General features: G+C 34.5%; 1 protein-coding gene across 50 annotated transcripts in view; it reads right to left on the bottom strand.

Annotated features, from left to right (window-relative positions):
* The window catches only part of FOXP2 (forkhead box P2), a 510571-nt gene that overhangs the window by 5844 nt on the left and 482227 nt on the right, over window positions 1-22500 (bottom strand). For all 50 annotated transcript variants that reach the window (XM_070616298.1, XM_070616302.1, XM_070616303.1 and 47 more), the window contains one exon: window positions 21635-21798. In XM_070616298.1, coding sequence (XP_070472399.1) covers window positions 21635-21798 — 164 coding nt within the window. The remainder of the gene's footprint in view (window positions 1-21634; window positions 21799-22500) is intronic.

Below are 22500 nucleotides of genomic sequence, written 5' to 3'. Positions count from 1 at the left end.
CTGAATCAATATAAAAATCTACACGGCGGAGAATCACATCATCTTTAGGAAACGCATTTCACGTGATAACTCAAAGTCCAGAAATAGACATTTCACGCCATTCAGCAACAAGTACGCAATATTTTACAAAGTTATCAGCTAACAAAATCTCTATGGTACTTTTAAACTCATTCAAAATATAACTATAGTACATGCAAATTAGAAAAACACATTTGGATTTCTAAAAAGTTAAAATGCAATGGGAATCGATGTCCACTAAGACGTGCTCAGCGGCATTATTCCAGAGGTGTTCAGTTCATTAAGAGAAAATGTTTTTTATTTTTTAAAAAATATTTGAAATAATCATAATAACTTAAAAATAATTCTGATATAAAAAGTACACATGCTTAGAATACTTTAGTGACTTTGATAAACAACAAAGTTTTTAGATTTTATCTTCATTAGACCCCTCCAGATGTCCGTATGGAGACATATTCTTTAAAGGAAAAACAAAACTAAACAAAATGTTTATAAATCCTGAAAAGTGAAAACATATATATTATTTTGCCAGTGATGAGACACTTAAAATAAAATTTGAGACTGAGGTTATAATTTGAAGTGGGTATTAGGATATGCCACAAGAACACTTACTTTGTTATTTCTGTAAATGGCCTCTAATAAACTAAACATTGTAAGTGTATAGATTCAAGTATTATAATTTCAATTACTGCATAGACTATTAAGAAAAAACTGATTATTTGAAAATTGCATTTGATTAGAAATAGCATCACATATATGAAAAAATATTTAGATGGAACAAAAAGCTTACTAAACTTCAAATCAATGTATTTGGTCACTAGTTTTATACGGTGAAGATGATTCACATTTTCGTTTGATTTAAAATTTTTTTTCTCTCCTTCTTGATATCCCTGGATCCTTTTTGGGTTCAGGGTCCATTTTATAACAAGGGGGGAGGCAGGGTAGATTGCTTTAAGCGGCTAATCTTTGCCCTAGAAATTGTCCTAATTACTTTAAAACTGAACAGTGGTAAGCAAGATTCCAGAACATCGTAACTTTTATTAGAGGAATATCTGGGTATATAAAAAATAGTTAAAAGCCAGTCAGGAAAGCCAATTCTGGGTGATGTTCCTGGAACTGTTCTCACATTTTGCACGCATGGGCGAAGAACACTGAAATTTCCCCAATGTTGCTACTGTATCAAGCTACTACCACCAGCTCTAATCTCTCCATTCTCAGTACAGATCACTCCCTAGGGACAGGTTAGAGACTACGGGAAGCGGCCATTATTGCACTCTGTGGGGTAAATCATGAAATTATATTGTAGCCAATACAAATAAAAAGCCAAGAAGAGAGTTTGCCACTGATATTTAATGAAACTGAAGTTACTGTACTTACATTTTATGTGTACAAAAAGTTGTGTTAAATCCAAAGCACTGTACTACGGATCTAAGGAAAACCACTGTAGTTTCCAGTCTCCAAGGTACTATTTATTGCGCTGCATGAGAAATAAAATTGTAGTCCCTGAAATAACTAAAATTATTTATTAAAGAATAACTGATAAATTAGAAAAGTAGGACTTCTAATAAAAGCATATGACTAATTTTTAGATACTATTTTATGTGATGAATAAACTGTTTGGTCCTAATAAAAGGTTACGTAGTCAATTAAAAAATTAGAAATGTGCACCACGGAGGTGGGGAGGGGTCTATGTATAAGCATGAGCACGCGCGTGTGTGTGTATGCGTGTGTGCTTTACCCATAGATGATTTCAGGATAGCAAAAGTCTGAAATCATAAAAACTGCTTGAGAGGATCGTTTAAAAGATAAAACCAATTATTTTGATTACCAAAATCTACCAACTGAATTAAAAAACTATTTTGACTAAATGTTTCATTGAACTAGCCAATAGTTTGAGTAAAATGACTGATGAACCAACTAGTTATTACGGTATCAAGTAGAAATGTCCAGAATTTTAAGCATTTATTAAATCTAATGTTAATATTCCCAAAGTACCCTCTAAAATATACAAATGAAATCTCCTAATAAGATTACTTGTGAAAGTTCACATTCATTTAATGGCCTTGATTTTAAAAATGACATTTTGATTTAATAATCGTTATAAGTTGAATTTATAATTTAAAATTTTTCAGGTTAAATCTGGGATTCAAAACATTTTCGTGAATGCTAAACTCTAAGTACTGGAAATAATTAGAATAAACTCCTAAGGTTAATATAATGGCACCTTTTTCTAATTAGGCCTCATAAATGACCTGTGAATATTCAAAACCTCCAAGCTTAAATAGCTGAATATTTCTAAGCAGATACTGAGTAGCTGGTAAGAGATACACAGATATCTAGCACCGTTCTGTGGGATTACCCTCGAGTCAATTAGCATTATTTTGTGCATCTTATAATTTTAGCTAAAGATTTGATCTCTTGTGTAGTCGGTATGACTTAAGATTCTCTGGGCTCTGAGAAGACCTAGGAGGACCCCTACTCTGATCCTGCTTCCTAATCTCCTGTTTCACTTCCACTGTCCCCTCAGCTGGAGCACTGCCATATCATGCATATCTGATTCATTTGTGTTTACTTTTCTGGGTTGGATTTTATTTGAATAAAGAACCTCGCAAAAAAACCCTCATGTTCCAGGTAAAGAGGATGGCAGATGTATTTTCAAAACACATACAGATAGTTTTTTGAAGGAGAGCTATAAAGCTATGTCCCATTGTATTCTTGACAATTTTAAAATGCAAGAACTATTTAAATGTCACTGCCTTGCACAAAAATCTGTCTGAACCGAGACACAGGGGAATGAGACACGATCATTCTCAATAGGGAGGCCTCAACCTGCCTATGTACCACATTATTTCTGAATAATAACTTCCATTCCAGACTCCAAACATCATCCTTAAGACATCATGCTCAGTTCCTACTCCAAGCCATTTTTCACGCTGACTTAGTCTGCGCTTCCTTTCTCTACTCTCTGCGTGTACACCAAACCTGAATTCCCTTTCTGCACTGTGTTCTTCCTATGCACATCCTGTCTACCTTTAAGGACCAATTTATATCTTATCTACTCCTAAAGACTTTCTTTGACCTGTCCAGCTTGCACTGACCTCCTACTTTGACCCTCCAAAGCATTTATTGTTGATTCTGATACTCAAAACTACAGAATCTTTGAATCCTAAAATTGTATCCAACATAATTTTATTCAATGCTCCTATTTTACAGATTAGAAAATGAATGACATTCCAACTGATAATGATAAGTACAGGCAGAGCCAGGACTAGTACGCATGCTGGCCTCTGGAATGTTTCTTGGAACCTTGTGATTCTTGCTATCCCATGTTGCCTTAACTCATGTGCACTGTACTGAACTCTTTCTAGTGGTGGCTGCACTACGTCTTGCCAACTAGACTATGAACGTCACAGAGGAAGTGAGCTATACTCATAGCAAGCACCCAGTAAATATGTATTGATTGAGTAAATGATGTGCCATCAAGGCATTAAGCATTAATTCTAAAAGAGACAATTTCTCTCTGGAATTAAGTCTTCTTGGAATCCTTTCCATTCAGAATTCGTTCATGAACAAGGTATCAGACTTGGGAAAGATGCAAATACAATTTTCCCTTAAGGCTACAGTATTAGGCTGCTAATTTACTAAAATAATCTAAAATCAAAGCCAATAATTAACAACACTCAGTTTTTAAAACATAATGTCTAAGAAAGAAATAGAAGTAACAAGAGAAGTTTAAGCATCCTAGGGAATAAAACTGCTTGAAAGTTACAGTACCTCCGCCTGTAAATTGGTGGAATCATTTTCAATAAAAATAAAATTCTATTATTATTGTCTCTCTTTACATTAGGTTTTTCATTTTTGGATCTAAAGAGCTCCATGCTTTCATGTGTCCTGTTGCATGCCAATTCAAAAGAAGTGGAACACAAGGAAACCACATGACTTTGGTGGGTGTGGGATAAATGCGAAATTAATCTCTTCTGTGGCTATTAGCAGTCTCTTTCCCTTCTCTCGCCCACTACAGAATATGAGAGCTATTTAATTTATTTCTGGGAAAAAAAGTAGATAGCTCTGTAATGCTCATTTTTCCAAATTCTTCAAGGTACCATGTGCTACACCACTACAGGATAACTAGGTTTTCTTCTAGGAAAAATGCTCCCCTCCACCATAGAAATATCCCTGACAATTTAAATAAAACAAAGGAATCCCTTTAAAGAAATTCTCTCTCTATTTAGTGCTCACTGACTCTTCCTTATATATCCTCTTCTCCAGTGGAATCATCTAAAGGATTTTAATTAGTAGGGTGTAATTTAATACGATGAATTTTATGTATTTAGTCTTTTGATTAACTTGTGAGTATAGTGTAAAGTAATACTGAATAGTTTAGGCACCTCATTTATAATCTTTAGTCACGCAGCAGCAGTTAAGCGGTGAGTAATATAGGGTTTAAGAATATAGTGGGCTTTGAGGATAAAATGCTTGGGTTTGAACCCTTGCTCCTTTACTTCCTAGCTACGCGACCTTGGGATAGTTACCTAACATCTCCGTACCTTCTTTTCTTCACTTATAAAGCAGGGATAATAAAGTACCTACTTTATACAGTTGTGATGAGGACGAAATGATTTTTTTAATATATGTAAACCGCTTGGAACCATGTCTGGGTCGTAAGTGGTCAATAAATGTTAGATACAGTCATGATATAATTACAACCTTAAGTCCTTTTTTGAAGAAGGTATGGTATAAATACATTAATTAATTTTTAAACATTGTGTGAGCTTAATTATCTCTAAAAATATTTTAGCTCTACTCTCAAAGTGAGATTCTTAGTACTATGCTATGGGTATAACTGATATTTGGAGGCAGAAAAGTCATAAAACAAAGATATATGTACCCAACATATCAGATGTCAAGCATTAGGGTTATTAAAGTAATGACCAGCTACATTTCTTTAAAAGTACATTTAAGGCAACACAATACAAGGAAGAAATTAAACCGACATATTACTGTAATTATTCCAAAGAATTATTTACTAATGCATTCTTGAACACTAAAACACTAAGCCACGAGCTCAGGTCTTGTCTTGGATCATTTTTAATGAACAGAGGAAAGTAAATTTCAAAGTGGAAGGTGCATCACTGAAATGCTCTGTACGCAGAGCCCTGACTCTTATTCCCCACAGCCATCCATCCCAGGCCTCATCATTAGCTTGTCATTAAAGTCATTAACATACACGGATTGAAATGGTCCAGACCTGTAGCATATTTGCTATGCACATTGAGGTTTATGAAGTCTGATAATACATATTCAGCTGGAAAAACCTTAAATGAGTAACAAAGTTGACTAAAAAAATGGAAATTTAAAGAAACATAGCAATATAGATAAGACTATTAGAAAATATATTTTTCTGCCAAAAATTCCTTTATGCTATGGATTGAGTCAAGTCCTCTGTGTCCATAATGGCATAAAGAGCATCAGTTTCACTTTGACAGGAAAAGCTAATAACATATTACCATTATCTCCTACTGCCAATTATTAATTTAACAAAAGTTTATTGCGCAACTTCTATATATAGGGCACTGTGGGGTATTTAAATATCTATCAAAGAACCTCCAGTCTAGTATTTGGGAAATATCTACTCGAATAACTACAAGATCATCAGCCATAAGTGTACTACGAGAAGTAGCATTTAAGTGATACTGGAGGAGTTAATAGCTGAGAGAGATTATTTGCCTCTAAGAAGAATCCCAATGCATATACACTCCTAATGGGATTCATTAAAGATAGTAAAGTGAAAGCAAGTTCAGATGGACAAAAGAGAGAAATTCTTGACTAACCTGGTGATAAAACTCTTCCTCACTTTGAAGAAGATCTATCCTGCATGGTTCGAATATTCCTCATTTTCCCAGATTTGAAATTGATGCATACTCTCTTAAGTTTCTATATGAGGTGTCTTCAGGTTAGCAATAGTCCTTCATGGAGCCTTTAATAATTAGTCAACCAGAAGCTACTTCAAACAAATAGAATCAGTTGTTTCCAGGAGTAAAATGTAACATTTGAAACATCGAGGATTTGTTGTTTTGTTTTGTTTTTTTTTGAACTTATGAACAAAAAGAAAAAAAAAAAAACTAGTGGAGTCACTGATTTTTTTCTTGTCTCGTTTGTGAGATCTTGAATAAAGGAATATAAGCAGCCTTATTTTTAACATATCTTAAGGCAAGAGTCTACAAAGTCTGGACTGGATGATCTCCCCAACCATTCATTTATTTATTGGACACGATACATGCCGGGCCTCTGTATTATTACAACCTTAAGAGTACAAACCTTTGGCGCAGACAGGGCACAGACAGAAGGGAAACACGTTTACCCTGATAGTCGTTTTAGCAGTTCTTCTAAACCTGATAAAATATACCACATTCCTTTAAATGGATTTGGAAGTAGTTTCATCTTTGATTTTAAAGCAAATTATCTATTTGATAAATAAGGGGTATTCCTTCGAACTAAAATCCAGGAATTCATTGCAAACAGTTAAAAAAGTGCCTGTCTGTGAAACAGAAGATTTCTAATTCAACTGTTTCTTTTAGTCCACTGCCTACTATTTACTACAGAAAAGCAGAGATTTGTGTTTCTTGCTTAAAGAAGGCATAGCTACCTCCTAATTTGATATAACTTACACTTGGGAAAATTAGAAAGCTATTTGGAACTACTTTAGGTAATTGGGGGGAGAGTATTTAATGATGGAGAGATATAAAGTCTGTTACTATTCCCTGACAGAGAGGTACAAACTCAGTACCTGAAATGGAAGTACCTCTAGAAGGGTAAAAGTTACTTCTTGATAACTGAAAAGAAATCAATTCAATAGACATTATATGCAAACCACTGGGCTAGGGGCTGATATGGACAATGGTTTCTGTTCTCATAGAGTTTTCAGTTTAATAGAGGACGTAAGACATATAAACAAGTAACTTCAACACCAGGCAGAATGTGATCAATACCATAGCAGACAAAGTGTTATGAAAGAGCGGACAGAAATTCCGACATTGTAACCAGCCAATGTTCTATGAAGGAGGGAGGTGTCACTGCAGGGAGGCTTTAAAATATGTGAAAATTTTCATTATTCAGAGATGAGGGAAAGGGTATTCTGAGTGGAAATGGGGAAAATGGAGAATCTTAGGTATGTTATGGGGACCCTGAGAGTGTATAGAGGTCATGGAGAAAGGGGGGTTGGTAATAAACAAATATGTTAGAAAGCAGAATAAGGTCAGATGGTGAAGGACCTTTGAGTTGCATTTTACGGAATTTAAAATTTATTCTTGGGGCTGGCCCGGTGGTGCAGCAGTTAAATTCGCACATTCTGCTTCGGCGGCCCAGGGTTTGCCGGTTTGGATCCCGGGTGCGGACACGGCACCATTTGGCAAGCCATGCTGTGGCAGGCGTCCCACATATAAAGTAGAGGAAGATGGGCATGGATGTTAGCCCAGGACCAGTCTTCCTCAGCAAAAAGAGGAGGATTGGCAGCAGATGTTAGCTCAGGGCTAAGCTTCCTCAAAAAAAATAAAATAAAATTTATTCTCTGCCAACTGAAGGGCTATTGATGGTTTCTGAGCACGGCAGTGAAAAGATGGAAGAGTTTTAGGAGTGCTAACTTGCAAAGTGTAGATCAAGTGTAGGACATTGAAGGTAGGGTTACCAATTAGGAGCCTACTAAAATAATGTACTAAGGTAATGATGGTCAGGACTAAAGTGGTAGGATTAGAAACAGTGGAGAGAGTGAAGAATTTAGGCCATAGGTTGAGGAGTAAAAGTTTTTGCATGTATTGCTCTTAAATTTATATATATGTGAAATAGTTCCCATTTATACTCTGCCAAGGAGATAAAAGGGCCTACATCTATGTCAAAAATTCTAAAAGTTAAAATAGATGATGACTCTTCATGGCTCATATGCAATTTTGATGAATCTTTATACTTGTTGTTTCAACTGTTCAAGGAAGAGAGGATGTGGATCCCAGAAAGCTTGGATGTTAGAAAGGGAAAGATGGGAAGATAGTGAAAACAAATTTCTCTACAGTCCTCTTTGTGATTAAGATGCTAGTAGCAGCAATGGTCACAATAAACTAATAAAGGCTGTTGATACTTTGAAAATTTTAATCTATTTTTCAGTCTATGTATGTCATTTTAAAGAAAAATATATTTTAAAACTGACTATCGAGGGAAAAGGGCATAAAGTGTGGCTATTTTCTCAAGTGAAAAACATCTAGTATTTCTAAAGAGGAGTTGCAAAAAAGATCTGTCTTTTTAAGAGTAGGTAACATATACCCTTGAGGGTCTTGGGGAATCTCCCAATAATTGATGAATTTTTTTAATGCCTCTACCCTATCATCAGGGTTGGAGATTAATGAACTCTAAGACATGGCTCTCCAATTTCCTGTCGAAACCCATCCTGCAGGTGTTCCTCCTAGGCAGACTGCCCATGCCAAGGCAGAGGAATTACTGTCTGTTCTCTGAATGAGACCTGTGCTTTATATCTTGATCACCTTTGCTCGTATCTTCATATCCTTTGCATCTATCCTCTCTTTCTCATCTCTGCTTAATATGAGGATAAAAAATTTAAGATTGCTATTTATGTAAATGAAAAACAGTCAAATATCAATAATTTCATAAAGTTCAGCCTGAAAATCTACTTTATGCTAAGCCTAATGCAAAGCTACATCCTCCACGAAGCCTTTTCTGATGCTCTGTGTGCGTGCACACACTTATGTCTTCGACTTCAGAGTTTCGTTATAACTCTTTTCATTCCTTTACTTGGTCTCTCTCTTTACCTATGGACATACCCAACCCTCTATTAGAGTTTTTGCCTCTTTGTAGATATAGATCACCTGCCAGTTTCCAGGACAGTATGTTGCACATATTAGGTGCTCAATAAATGTTCATTCAAATGTTTGTTCAACATTTCAATGAATGAAACTCACCTCTGCTCCATTCAATTTGCCAAGCCTCTAGTAGAAGGAATGCAAAGTAGCAAATGATTTTTATACTCTGGTTTAACCTCTCAGTTTTACAGCCCACTGTCAGTAATGGTATATACCGAAAGCACAAGCAGAGGGCTAGCTACATTAACACACTGATTTGTTGCCTAAAGAAATGTGTTGCTTCTATAGTTGTGAAATTTATAAGTACCCAAGGTACCAATGAAAGGCAGAAGAAATGTTAATGTTTCCTACACCCTAAAGCAAGGAGTCCAATTATAATGGGAAAGTTTATCTTTTTAGATTGTGGTCACAGAGTATACTCCCTAGAGGAATGGAAATTGTCTTCATTTTCTCTTTATTCAAGACTAAATAAAAGGTCTTATAAACTATTCCTGTTTTTCTTTAGAATAAGAGAGTACTATGAATAAAGTTCTCTTAAACTGAGATGTTCAAAATGTATTTTAACTCAATAAATGTTAGACCATAGAATCACAATGGTATTTCTTTATTTAGATATTAGCAAATGTAATGATTAAAATATTTATATAACATCATCATTTATGAGAAACTCAGAGGCACAATATAAATTTGGTTAGGCTATTAGAAATGCAGTATTTATTAATACCACAAAGCTAACAATAAAAAAATTCATCTTAAATGTTATGATAGATGTCAATGAATGCTATGAAGAAAGACATAATTAATGGCTCATATCTACAATATGGGCAATTTCAGGCAATGTAAAGTTAAGTTTATCAAATATTTACAAGTGAAGACTAAGTGTCAGACTAGATTAAAACTGTTTTTATGTGGTTTACTCATTATAGGAGAATACCTTATACCTTTTCTTCAGATACTCCTAGTTATTTGAGAAAATTTTTAATACATTTAACATAGTGTACCTATTAAAAAAGAGTAGGAAACATGTTTTCACAAAGAGATACGATATATCTTTTAAAAATCCTATAAGAATAATTTTTTTTTTTAAAGAATTTATTTTTTCCTTTTTCTCCCCAAAGCCCCCCGGTACATAGTTGTATATTCTTTGTTGTGGGTCCTTCTAGTTGTAGCATGTGGGACGCTGCCTCAGCGTGGTTTGATGAGCAGTGCCATGTCCGCGCCCAGGATTCGAACCAACGAAACACTGGGCCGCCTGCAGTGGAGCGCACAGACTTAACCACTCGGCCACGGGGCCAGCCCCCTATAAGAATAATTTTTAACCTTTTTCCCTGCCCCAGCACACCTGAAGGAGATAACATACTTCTGTCACTAACTGTGGATGATTACTATAAGAAATGTTAGTCTCCAGAAAATACTGAAAAAGCTAGCCTCAGCAATAGTGTGTGGGCCCTGATACTTCAATTGTACTATGGAAATTGATTCTATTTGACCATTATGGCAATCTTTATCCAGTAAAATGAACTTATATATACAGTTCTTTGAGAAATGTATTGAAATATGTGAAGCCCTTAAACCATGCATCTATTTCCCACTCAATACAGATTTGTTCAAGTCCTTGATTTTAAAGTTTCTTGATCCTTACTTCTACTTAATTTAGTATCGACATCTTTAACTTACATGGGATTCATTGGTTAACTCCAATAGAAAGTGTTTATAATCATACAAATTTTACTTGTCTCTTATTTATTGTGATGTGCTAATTGTAATGGCATTTAAAAATATCAGAATAGACTGAGTATTGCTATAGTTTAATGCTGTCCACTGATTTGCAGAGCTTTTGACTATTTTGCAAAATATCATCAAAAATTTCTAGTCAAAAGGAAATATCTTGACAAGGTAGGATTTTCTTTTAACTATCTGCAATGTCTATTTAGTACTTGGCATAAAGCTGTTGAATGAATAATGACAACTACTAGCATATAAGCATTTAAAATAACCAAAGTATATGCTTAGCACTTTAACTCTCAATTTCAGATGTGTTTGAATAAATTTTTATTCAATTAGTTGGAATTAGCCAGTGGCAAAACCCTCATACTTACTACATAAATATTATTGTTTTGAAGATGTAAAATGAATTCCAAAATATAAGCACACAATCCTTTACTAAGATGGAAAGATTTACCTTTGTGAGGGCTCAATTTTTGTTTTTGCTTGTTACTTTTGAGTAGCTAATTTCTATTGACTGATATTGTGGAAGACATAATCACATCAAACAAAATTTTTCAAAAGTTAGTTTTTTCAAAGAAGCTTCACAGGAAAACTGGGAAAATGATGCTCATTTAGAAAGCATATGAAAAATGGAGATTGTGGAAATTCAATTTTACTCATTTCCTCCTAGTACATATTAAGGAAATAGTTATATTTGAAATTTAATGGTAGATTTATAAAAATTGCAAGTTTAGTTATCTCCATTTGTATAAAGTCAGATTGAAACAAGAAAGAATTCATGTTTCTTAAACCTTTCTAACTTTTAGAGTAATATTTTGTTTTCCTATTTAGAAAGTATTTTAGTTTAACATATCACAGAAATAAACTAGTAAATGAAATTAAAGTTTTAAATGGAAGTTTACTTTTAAAAGAAAACATTTTGTTAGTATTCTTTTTCTTGTTAGATTTTATTTTTCCTTCTTCTCCCCAAAGCACCCCTAGTACATAGTTGTATATTTTAGTTGTAGGTCCTTCTGGCATGTGGGATGCTGCCTCAGCATGGCTTGATGAGTGGTGCTAGGTCCGTGCCCAGGATCCAAACTGGTGAAACCCTGGGCTGCTGAAGCAGAGGGTGCGAACTTAACCAGTTGGCCATGGGGCCAGCCCTTTGTTAGCACTTTTTAAAATGAGAGATGATCTTAGGCCAATGTGAGTAATTAAATAAAGTTATTTATATAGTCATAAGAGAAGTTACTTATTTGATTTTATTATTTTGACATGATAATCCTGATTTCTTTCTCTAAAATCTAGATTTTATATTCTAAATTTAAACAGAAGTGAATAAGAAGGCCATATAATCAAAAACAACTAGAAATGATAAATTATCTCTTCTTTTATCAATTAAGAAATTACAGGGCCAGCCCTGTGGGTGAGTGGTTAAGTTCACATGCTCCGCTTTGGTGGCCCAGGGTTTCGCTGGTTCAGGTCCTGGGCATAGACCTAGCACGGCTCAGCAAGCCATGCTGAGGTGGTGTTCCACGTGTCCCAACTAGAAGGACCCACAACTAAAATATACAATTATGAACCAGAACCAGAAGGACCTACCACTAGAATATACAGTTATGTACTGTGGGATTTTGGGGAGAAGAAGAAAAAGAAAAGAAAAAGAATATTGGTAACAGATGTTAGCTCAGGACCAATCTTTAATATAAAAAAGAAATTATAAAACAGACTTTTATTAGTGTGGTTCGATTTTTTTCAAATTTATTATTTTTCAAGATTGTTTTCTCTTTGTAAATTAAAATAATATTTACCACAAAAATTCTGGTGTTGATTGAAGTGACTGTTTTGATGGAATGAGTTTGCACATAGCTGCCATTAGGACAGTATTCAGAACTACCACTCCAGTTCAATAGACAAAAATTCTGCTTATCTCTTGACTGAAAGGAAAGTATTCTTCCCCCAGAAATGTGCAACCATTAAAAGGGAATAGAAAATTTGGAGTGAACAAATGATTCCTCATTCCATATATATCTTGTATAGTTTCCTTTATGCAGAATATAATAGAACACGCCGTACCAAATTTTCCATACCTTTTTGTCCTGGCTAAGAATAAACAGGAAAATAAATTTTAATTTTTCATCTTAAAGTCAGAAAACAACTTTAATCCTAATATATTTAATGAATCTTAGAATTCTCACTATATTTTCTAAAAAATGCAGCCATTTAATGTTTGATTACAAAGGAATGTTATTTTCAGATAATTGTAATAAAAGTTTCTCTTCTAAGAGACATTGCTAGTCTTAAGGATGAAATTTATAATTCTGTCCTACATCCCAACAGATCTGACTCAGAGGTGGAGTTCCAAAGTTCCATTTAAAGTCAATAGAAGTTCTAAGAAATATAACAAAAAGGTGGATTAAGGTTAACGAAACATAATTTTATAAATTGCATGCATATATATGTATATCCAAATTTCTCTAGGATTTCTTGCCCTTACCTTCAGCATTATATTGAAATTTATTCAAATTTATGCAACATTGTTTAAAGGAACTGGATTTTATATGATTTGGACGTTCACTCTCAAATGATTTCAGATAGTTTTGCTGCATTGCTGATTAAAAAATACAACAAAATTCTTTAAGATTTACCATTCTATTTGATTTATAAAAATGATAGATGTGACCCAAACAGCTGTAACAAAACAAACATATAGATGTAAATACTTTGAACACTGATAAGTAGAAATATATTGTGCCCAATCTCAGAACCAAAATAGCTGACCATTGAGATAGAATTGGTACCATTACATTTTGTGTCTTGTAAATGGAAACTTTCAGCAAACATTAAGCTAGGGATCTAAGGACCTTTATAGTTCTAATCTATTGGCTAGAGAAATAAAATAAAGCCTAAATTATACCTTGACACTCAGCCATTAAGTCAGCTTTGCTGCTGCACCAAAACTCCTTTGAACCATTCATCCAAAAACTGTGTTTCTGCCTGGTTCCTTCGACTAAGTTTCAATCAGAAATGTCAGGATGGGCATATGGGTACACAAAGTGTAGGTCTCAGTTTCTTTCAGATTTCTTCTTTGACAAGTTGGGTTCTGGCTCTTTGAAGATCTTGACCTCAAAGTCCTGTAGTTGAGCCATATGTCTATGGCTAGCTCTCCCTGATGTGGCTCACCCACTTTTCTGGACTGTTATCTATTTCCCTTTGCCAAACTGCCTTCATGGGTTGCTGCCCATTCACTGCCGGCTCTTGGTGAAGCTGTCTCCTGGATGTCTTTACAGAGACTGCTCTCCACCAGGATTATATATTGTTCATGTCATTAGGTCTGTCTAACCTCTGAGACCCGCTCTTGAACTATTCCTTTGTTCAAATTAAACCGTAGGACTGACCCAACATTCAATTTTCTCCTAAACTATGCTTAGTTATGCTCTGTTAGTTCTAAATATGAGAATGGGATAGGGACTAAAAACAATATTTACCTTTTATTCTAAATCTAGTGCATTCTGTCCTTTTTCTGACTTGTTAGTTAATGGAAGGGACCTCAGATTTAATGTTGCAAATTTAAATTTATTGATAACAAGATAACATTGTGTGGCCAATGATTACTTTTCCTTTTGCCTTTTAACTGTCCTTCTGATGTTCTCCATTTTCAGTCTTCAAAGATTAAGATAATGTTGAACAAATCAAAGAATGTTAATTTTCACTAATTATGTCAAACTATTTGGTCATCTGTTGCTATACAAATGCCTATAGTCATCAAATTTACATCCACTTCCCAAGCCTTATGTCAAAAGCTGAGGTTAAAATACCATATGAGAATTTAAAAATCTTTATTTTTCCCTGGTACTAGAAGAAGGAAAAAATTAATACTGAATAGCAATATTCATTTTTTTTAACAACTCAGTCAATGACTTTTTGACCCTTAGAGAAAACAAATTTCTAAGGCTCAACTAGTGTTACTGCCAATGAAGATGTACCTTCTAACAAAGTATCTTCTTTAGATATGAAACAGAAGCAGTAAGCTACAATATTGTCAGCTAAAAGTTTTCTGACACACTTTGCCTAAATTGTGAGGATTCATACCACAGATGTCAGATATCATCTGTATAGTTCTATAAAAATCCTTCAAAACCCTACAGGAACCCACAAATTTCCACAATTGGCACGGTGGGGATACAACACATTTTTGCTGAAGGCACTGTATCTCTGGGAGGATCTTTTTATTAAGAGGAACTAGAATGAGTTATAAGTGCCACATATGGGGACTGGAATAATGTAAAAAAGAACAGCAGCTACTGAGCCAAACTTGCAGCACTTAAAAAAAAAAGATGAGCTGATAAAGAGCTGGCATAATCATAAGTTCTGTACAATCATTTTGGAAAGAGATCTCAAAGCTAACTAGCAAAGTCAATGAAAAAGTTTAGAGATTAAATAAAAATGGAATTAAATCAGAAAAACAATTATGAGGCCCAGATGTGTTGGGGGAAAAAACTTAAAGGTAACTGAAAAATCATGAATTAGAAAAAACTGTGAAAACATATGTAAAGGAAAGAAAATGCTTTTATGTTTAGAGCTTCATAATTATCTTAATGATCCAACACGTCAGCAAAAATAGCGGAGGCTTAACAGGCATGAAAACAATGAGAGAGAGCATGCCACTTGCTCAAGTTGTCAGTCTCTTTCAACTGCTTTCCTCTGACATACAGAGCCACTCCAATTTCAAATGCTTTTGTCCACAGAGAGATCTAAGATCTGTAGGGATTTTATATAAAACATCACCAACCAACGGTAGAGTCTGCAAATTCTACATGTGCCTATAAAAGGCAATTTAAATTTGAAGCAGCCAAAGAGAATAGAAGAAAGGAAGGTAATATTATATACTTGAATATTTTCATTAAGTTTCATGACAATTCACAGTTTATATTAGATTTTCAATACTATTTACAAAATGGGGGTCTTGAAGTCCCTTTTAGCTGTCTTTGGTTGAAAAGTATTCTTTCCAGGAGAGGCTGAAGCTTATCATTGGAATGATGTAACAACTGAGGCTCTCAAGGAGCAGAGGATGGTGTAAAGACGACTGGGATATATGATGTATAGAAGGTTCTGGGGCATGTAGAATCTATGTTCAACATGATAATCAGAGAGAGTAATGTGATTTCCATTGCAGTCCTGAAATCATACTGTGCTACTCCTTTTATGCAATGCCTCAGCCTTTGATTTCCTTACTCTAAAGTTTTGGCTTCTAAGGACACAACAAATTTATTTTCTAGTCTTACATGAACCATATTAACATTTGGATTCTATATAGAAAATCATTAGCTCTCAAACTTTAAATATTTGCTTTAATAAGGGGTAGAAAGTGATAATTACTTGCAACTAAATGGAATATTAACAAGTAGAACTTTGAAATGACATAGAGGCTAAGAGGATTCAGGAATGACATGTAAGAAATGATCTGAACACTCAACAGTAGGAGACTCGAATAGTCAGAAAGGGGAACAAGATGACAATGGAAGGCTTTGTGCGTAAAGCCCTCAATACAAAACCAGCTCAGGAAGAACATTCATTTTGATCTCTGGAAACAAAATTTGAAAATATAAAAATGGGGATCTCATTTAACATTTTTACCGGACAAAAAAGGCAAATCTGAGCCAATTTATTGAGAGTGAGGAGAAACAATTGCTTAATAAAAAAGAAAAAACCGTGTTGAACTAATATGGTGAGTACATCATTAAATTTCTCTTTTTGCCTCAGGTTTGGAAGGGACAGGAAATGGATTGATTCTACCAGTATGAGTTCACCTTCCAGGGCTACTCCGAATGTTTTCTTCTCTTTTCCTTCATTTAAGTCTAACACATGGGAGAAGAGAGTAAGTTCCAATTTTTTCCGCCTGAACACAGCACCAATCCTAACGCTTTAAGTACTTTTTCAAAGATGTTTTTAAAACATCCATATAAAATAGAAATCTAAAGTAATTTTTATCCATATTCTGTAGAACAAGGAAAAGTCAGGTACTAACGGAATATTGGCACTGAGGTGCAGAAGGGAAGAGTATCATATATTGTAATGATATTCAGCTCAGACTCTTAAAGGAAGCATCCTTTACATTTGTTCAGACCATGGATGGCTCTAGAACTCTTTCAACAGCAATAGAAAATAAAGATTCTAAAAATCTATTTGATTGAAAAGAATCAAAACAGATCTCAAAAAATTATTATGTAGAATCTATATTATTCTACCTGGCTTTAACCTTTCCTATTTTTGCTAAAATGTCCTTGAACATTCATCTGATTAATACTGCATTAATCTCAACAATTTTTTTTTCTTTTTCAATTCACCTTCAACAAGATACATAAAATTTACTAAGGTCTAGAAGGATAATCATGAATGAGGTGAAGGGGCCTGCCACTTTCTATTCACATAAATTTGTACAGTTATAAAATGCATATTAATTAATTAAAAATAAAACTTCACAAGTATACTCTATAAACACTTAGAAAGATCTCTTAGCTCCCTCATAAAGATGAACATTATATTTATTTACGTCTTTTTCCTAAAATCTCTTGCTCTCCCTTCTTCAGGGTTCTAAGATGATCCTGGATTTTATTCTTGTAGGGATTACCTCCTGAAGTCAAACCATTTCAAATTAACAGTTACCTCCCATCTGATTCTTCCTAATCAGTATCATATGGTTACTGAAAGCTTACTTTGCATGGTATAATGTGTTAGAGGTTTCATATACTAAAAAGGTCTAAAGAGTCTCTGTCCTTAAGCTAGGGATATCTGCAAAATGAGCATGTATGTGTGCATGAACACACATGTGCTCATACACACACTGTGTTATTCCAGATAATGGTACAAGGAGTGAGGTCCTCAGAAGTGTGCAGCAGAGTGTGGGTCCTGACAGCAAAATCATCTGGGAAAACCTCCTGGGAAAATAGGACTAGGTCCTTAAGGAAAGGTAGAATTTAGGTAAGGGAAAGAAGACTAGGAGTGGAAACAGGAAAGGGCAGAAAGGCAAACAGTTCAGGCAAAATAAATGTGCTAGTTTGGCAAAAGCCTCCTTTCAGGACATTCAAAGAGTAAAAATTGGAGTGGAGGGAAAGTGTTAAATATGGAGGGTCGAATTGAAGAATATGGATGATAATTTGGCATCTCTTGTTCTCTAAAAATAATTTATAAGAAGCACTAACCCATGGCTATTTCACTCTTCTAAAGCTTCAAATCATCTTCTCTACCAATCTCAAGAATACCTCTATATTCTACTATGCAGGATTTTACTACTTTGGAGTTGAATAAAAGGACTACACAAACAAACAAAAAGTTTCAGCTTTGTTTTTCCTGAATCTAAGGACATTTATGTTCTTGGATTCAGCAAGCAAAATGCTGCACTCATCATTTTCCCTAGTGAGCCTGTCCTCTTGTGTCCTCTATTTCTCTCTGTGGGCTATTAAAACTGCTAAGATGTTTCCTAATTTTCCTGTTTGTCCCTAGCATTCAATCTGTTGTCTTGTTCTGGTATTTCTTTTCACAGCCATTCTTGTATCAATTTCTTGTTCTCCACTCCCAGCTTTGTACTTAAGTCACATACTACACACTGTAAGAGTTAATCTGCTTCTAGTGTCTCCCAACCCCAGAAATATGCTATCATACATGAGTTTCATTTAGTCATGGTTCCTTCAGTACATTTTCAGATTACTTTTCCTAAAGCACAGCTCTGACAGTGTGAAACTCAACCTCATAACATTAACAGGCTCCGTACTGACTAAAACAAACACCATAGCTTGGCGTTTAAGATACTCAATAGTCTGGTCCCATTTCATATATTCTAAATTCTATTTTCCTTTTTTGTATTCTAAATTTCTGTCAAACCTATACTCAGTGTTTTCAAGGTACATATCACAAGTTCCTGTTCTGGGTTGATATTATTCTATTTGAATTGTTCACTGCCTACAACCTCAGATAACATCTTCTTATCTCAAAAATCTCTTATAGACCCTGAGTAATGTGCTCCCTATCATGAATTCCTGTCTCATGTTGTTTCATTTTTATGAATCTGCTTACTTCATGAATTATAAGAGGAGGTGAGAGGAAAAGGAAAGGGACAGTCAAGGAGACTAATCACACATTTATGGAGTGCCTAGAAAAATGCATTAAAATGTGAAATATTTTAATATTGTTTATAGTAACAAAGAGGTATTACAAGAGGTAACATACACCAGAAACTGTGTACACAGCATTATGAAGGACACATGGAGCAATTCTAATGTTCCAGGCACTCATTTCATTTGCAAGAATCCTATGAGATAGGTATTATTATTACTTACCTCATTTCCAGCTGAGAAAACCGAGGAAAGAAATGGAATGCTACTCAGCTAATAAGTGCTAAATCTGGGACTGGAACCTCTACAGTCTGTCACCAGACCCCAGGTACTGAGACCATGAGGCCTTTGTGCTTCTCATCCACAGCTGCATCAGCATAACTACCCCACTTCCAAAACAACAATATCAATGACAAGTACCATGACTTCATTTCAGGACACACAGTATGCTATTTAAATGTTTTATAAAATTTCTTTCACTTCTGTTTAATCTTCAGAATACTCTGAAATGCATTCAATTATATGCAGCCAAATTTTGATTGAGAGAATTAAATACATTTTTTGCTTGCCTCATAATATATATAAAATGCCTAACATTCTTTAAGTACAAGCATCTTAAGACTCTATAAGATGAAGATACAGAATACTGAAGTGACATTCCATCAATAATATTTGACATCTAATACATAAAAAGTTAATGAAAGCAGCAGAAACAGATTCAAAGAATAAATGTCGACTCAAAATTTGGCAAGATAATTCAAAATTTGATTATAATTTATATAATTTAGGAAAAGACAAGATTTGGTCTTCCTCTAATTTTTATATTTTCTGAAATCTATTTCCAACAAGCTGAGGGAAGCTTTCCTTTTTCTCTCTATGGAAAATACACATGAATATTTTTCATATGCACTAATTCATATAAGCACAAAATGTATGCTATACTGACTGTGAACATTTAGTTTTATAAACCCATAGTGGCGGTACATCAGGCATTAAGTACACAATTTTTATATATTGTTTTACGCATACTATTTTTTCTATGAGATATTTCACAATTAAACTGTAACTAAATTAATAATAAAATGAAGAATCTAAAATAGCAATTGCCAAACGAAAAATACGACTAACCTTACAATGCCGTAATTTAGCCCAATTATTATCTCAGGTCCTAAAACACAATGTTTAATAAACTATTTTATTGAATCATTAATTTTTTATTTTAATAGTCTTATCACTGGTCAATTATATTAAAAAATACTTCTTTACATATCCTTTCTCTATGGTCGATAACAATCCCTATATATTGCATATTAGCACAGGGAGTTGCCTCAACAGCTTAAACACTTTTATTATGAATGTCTTTTCGTTTCCCTGAAATAGCTCTTTTTTTTTTAAAGGGGGAAAACAGGATCTAACTCTTGTTTGCTCTTTAAAGTTTTATTGTTTTAGCATTTTATACAGGGAGCCAGCATTAGCATACTCAGGAGGGCCGCTGAAAGGAAAGGGCCTCAAGCTACCCACTGCCTGGCTGAGAGGATAAAGCAGGGATATAAAAACTTCTGTCTGATTGCTCACTTCCCTTGTTTTAGAGTACTGCTGCTCTCAAGAGCATATATTCATGTTCTTTCTACTTCGAGTTTTATTACTTCTTTTGTATTATTTAATACATCTAAAGACACTTCCAAAAGACAAATTTTTCCATTTTGAAAAAGTAATGGTTTGGAAGCTGATAAAACACATTCATGTTCACAGTGTGTTTTTTGCAAAGGTGATGGAGTAAAGGTGCTATGAAGCAATTAGGCACCTGGTCTGAAAGGCATTCATATGTCAAACAGAATAAGACGTTTAAAAAGTCAACAAAAATAACATCCCGTGAAAGGTCACATGGAAATGGGCACACATAAAGACCACATTTCTCTTTCAGGTCTTGGGCTGGATATTTAATACAAAAATAGGGGAAGAAAATATAAAAATGAGAGAAAGTACTATTCTTACCTCAATAATCCGAAATTAGAAGTATATGATGTTTAACTCTAGGAAGTATGGACGTATGTTACAACTCATCCTAATAAGTGAACGGTGTATACACTTCATTATTCAGATTCTAATTTCTTTCCCCTGAATTCTAAGTTCTCCCGGGGTCAATACTTCTTAGTAAACAAGAAACTGATATGCTTGGCCTATTGAATAAGGACAGGCATATTTTAAAGTGTCATACACATTTCTGAAATCCACAATACATCAATTTTTAATACATCTACTCTCTCAGCTCCATTAAAAAGATGGTAGGGGAAAGATTTTAGAGTAATTAATGATATAGTTAGCTGCTAAATATTAATAGGATTCGTAGTCTTGCATAAAATATAACATATAAACCTTGCCAATACAGACGCACCAGTAATTAAAGTTGAATATGTAATTACACTGATTTATAAGACAGGCAAAAAGTTACACTTTACTAGCTTCTATGTAAACTGTGGGTAACAGTTAAACTTTGCATTTTACGGTTTATAAAAACGGGCAATATCTTGACTACAGTTCATAAATGGTTTAGAGACCTGTAATAGTAGTAAAAATTACGACAACTTATTCCATCATGAATATTCTTATTGCACCATACAAACCAAACTGTGATAATGACCCATAAGATGTAGACTCATCTTAGACACCACTTTACACCCAAGAGAATGTTAGTGGGTACTAACAATTTGTAGAGGACTGCTGGTACAGTCATTATAGGACACTAGAGAGAATCTAAGTATTAAAACTGATTTTGATACACTTTTTCGTATCACGAACATGGTGCAACTGAACTCCACTTAAACTTGTGTTTTTTACTTATACACCATTAAAAACTCCAGAAGAACACTAAATTTTAGAAGCATATGAATATATGTTCTTCCCTTTACAGAGTCTGTGAACCACACTTACATGTGCGGCTGAGGTGAGCAGCCCGGACTGCTGTTCCCATTGCTGTCGATGTGATCCAGCGAACCATTGAGGTCTTCGTGGACAGCCTGTAGCAGGCCGCTGGATGCATTATTGATCAGTCCGGGGTTACTTAGCAAAGGTAAACTGCTCTCTGCCAAGGCAGCCTAGTGAAATGAAGAGGATGTAAAACAACTTTTGAAACGTCCTTTAAAATAATTTTTAAAACATGCATCTTCTTTTAATGAGTTCGAATCATGATGCAGATACTTTAGAAGCATTTAAATAAAATGTATGGGAAAGACAAAGATTCCTAACTGACAACTTGTGGCAGAGATAATTGTGTGATGTGAAAATACAAATAATAGTTCTTCCAGCAAACTTTCTCACTCACGTTGCAGCCTTCCACATAATGCAATGTTGTAGGCTCATATGTAGTGAAATACTCCAAGATAATATAAGCAGTTGCTCAGCTTTTTAAAAATGACCAGAACTTAACTCAAAATAAAGAAGTCCTGACATTTGCCTCCTCTGCATAAAAATTATATATTATAATTAAACTTTAAAGTTTTTGCCACAAGCACCATGTTCCCCAACACTATGATGTGAAATCATTTATGACAGCCTGGATAAATATTAATGCATAGCCACATGCATTTGCAAAAGCTTCTATCAATCTAGCATTTGCAGGAAAACCGAATGTTCCAGATTTTGCCACAGGGTGTCCTTCTCGCTTCTTCACATCAAAAGTAGCTTGAATTAGAACCAGTGCTTCCTGCAGTACTAGGTACTACAACTTACTTGGATGATAAACCAACTATTAAGAACAATCACAATCATACCTACATACAAAGCCATGGCAAAAAAGA

This window comes from Equus przewalskii, chromosome 4, assembly GCF_037783145.1.
Source record: "Equus przewalskii isolate Varuska chromosome 4, EquPr2, whole genome shotgun sequence".
NCBI lineage: Eukaryota > Metazoa > Chordata > Mammalia > Perissodactyla > Equidae > Equus > Equus przewalskii.
This window is presented reverse-complemented; position numbering and strand designations above follow the sequence as displayed.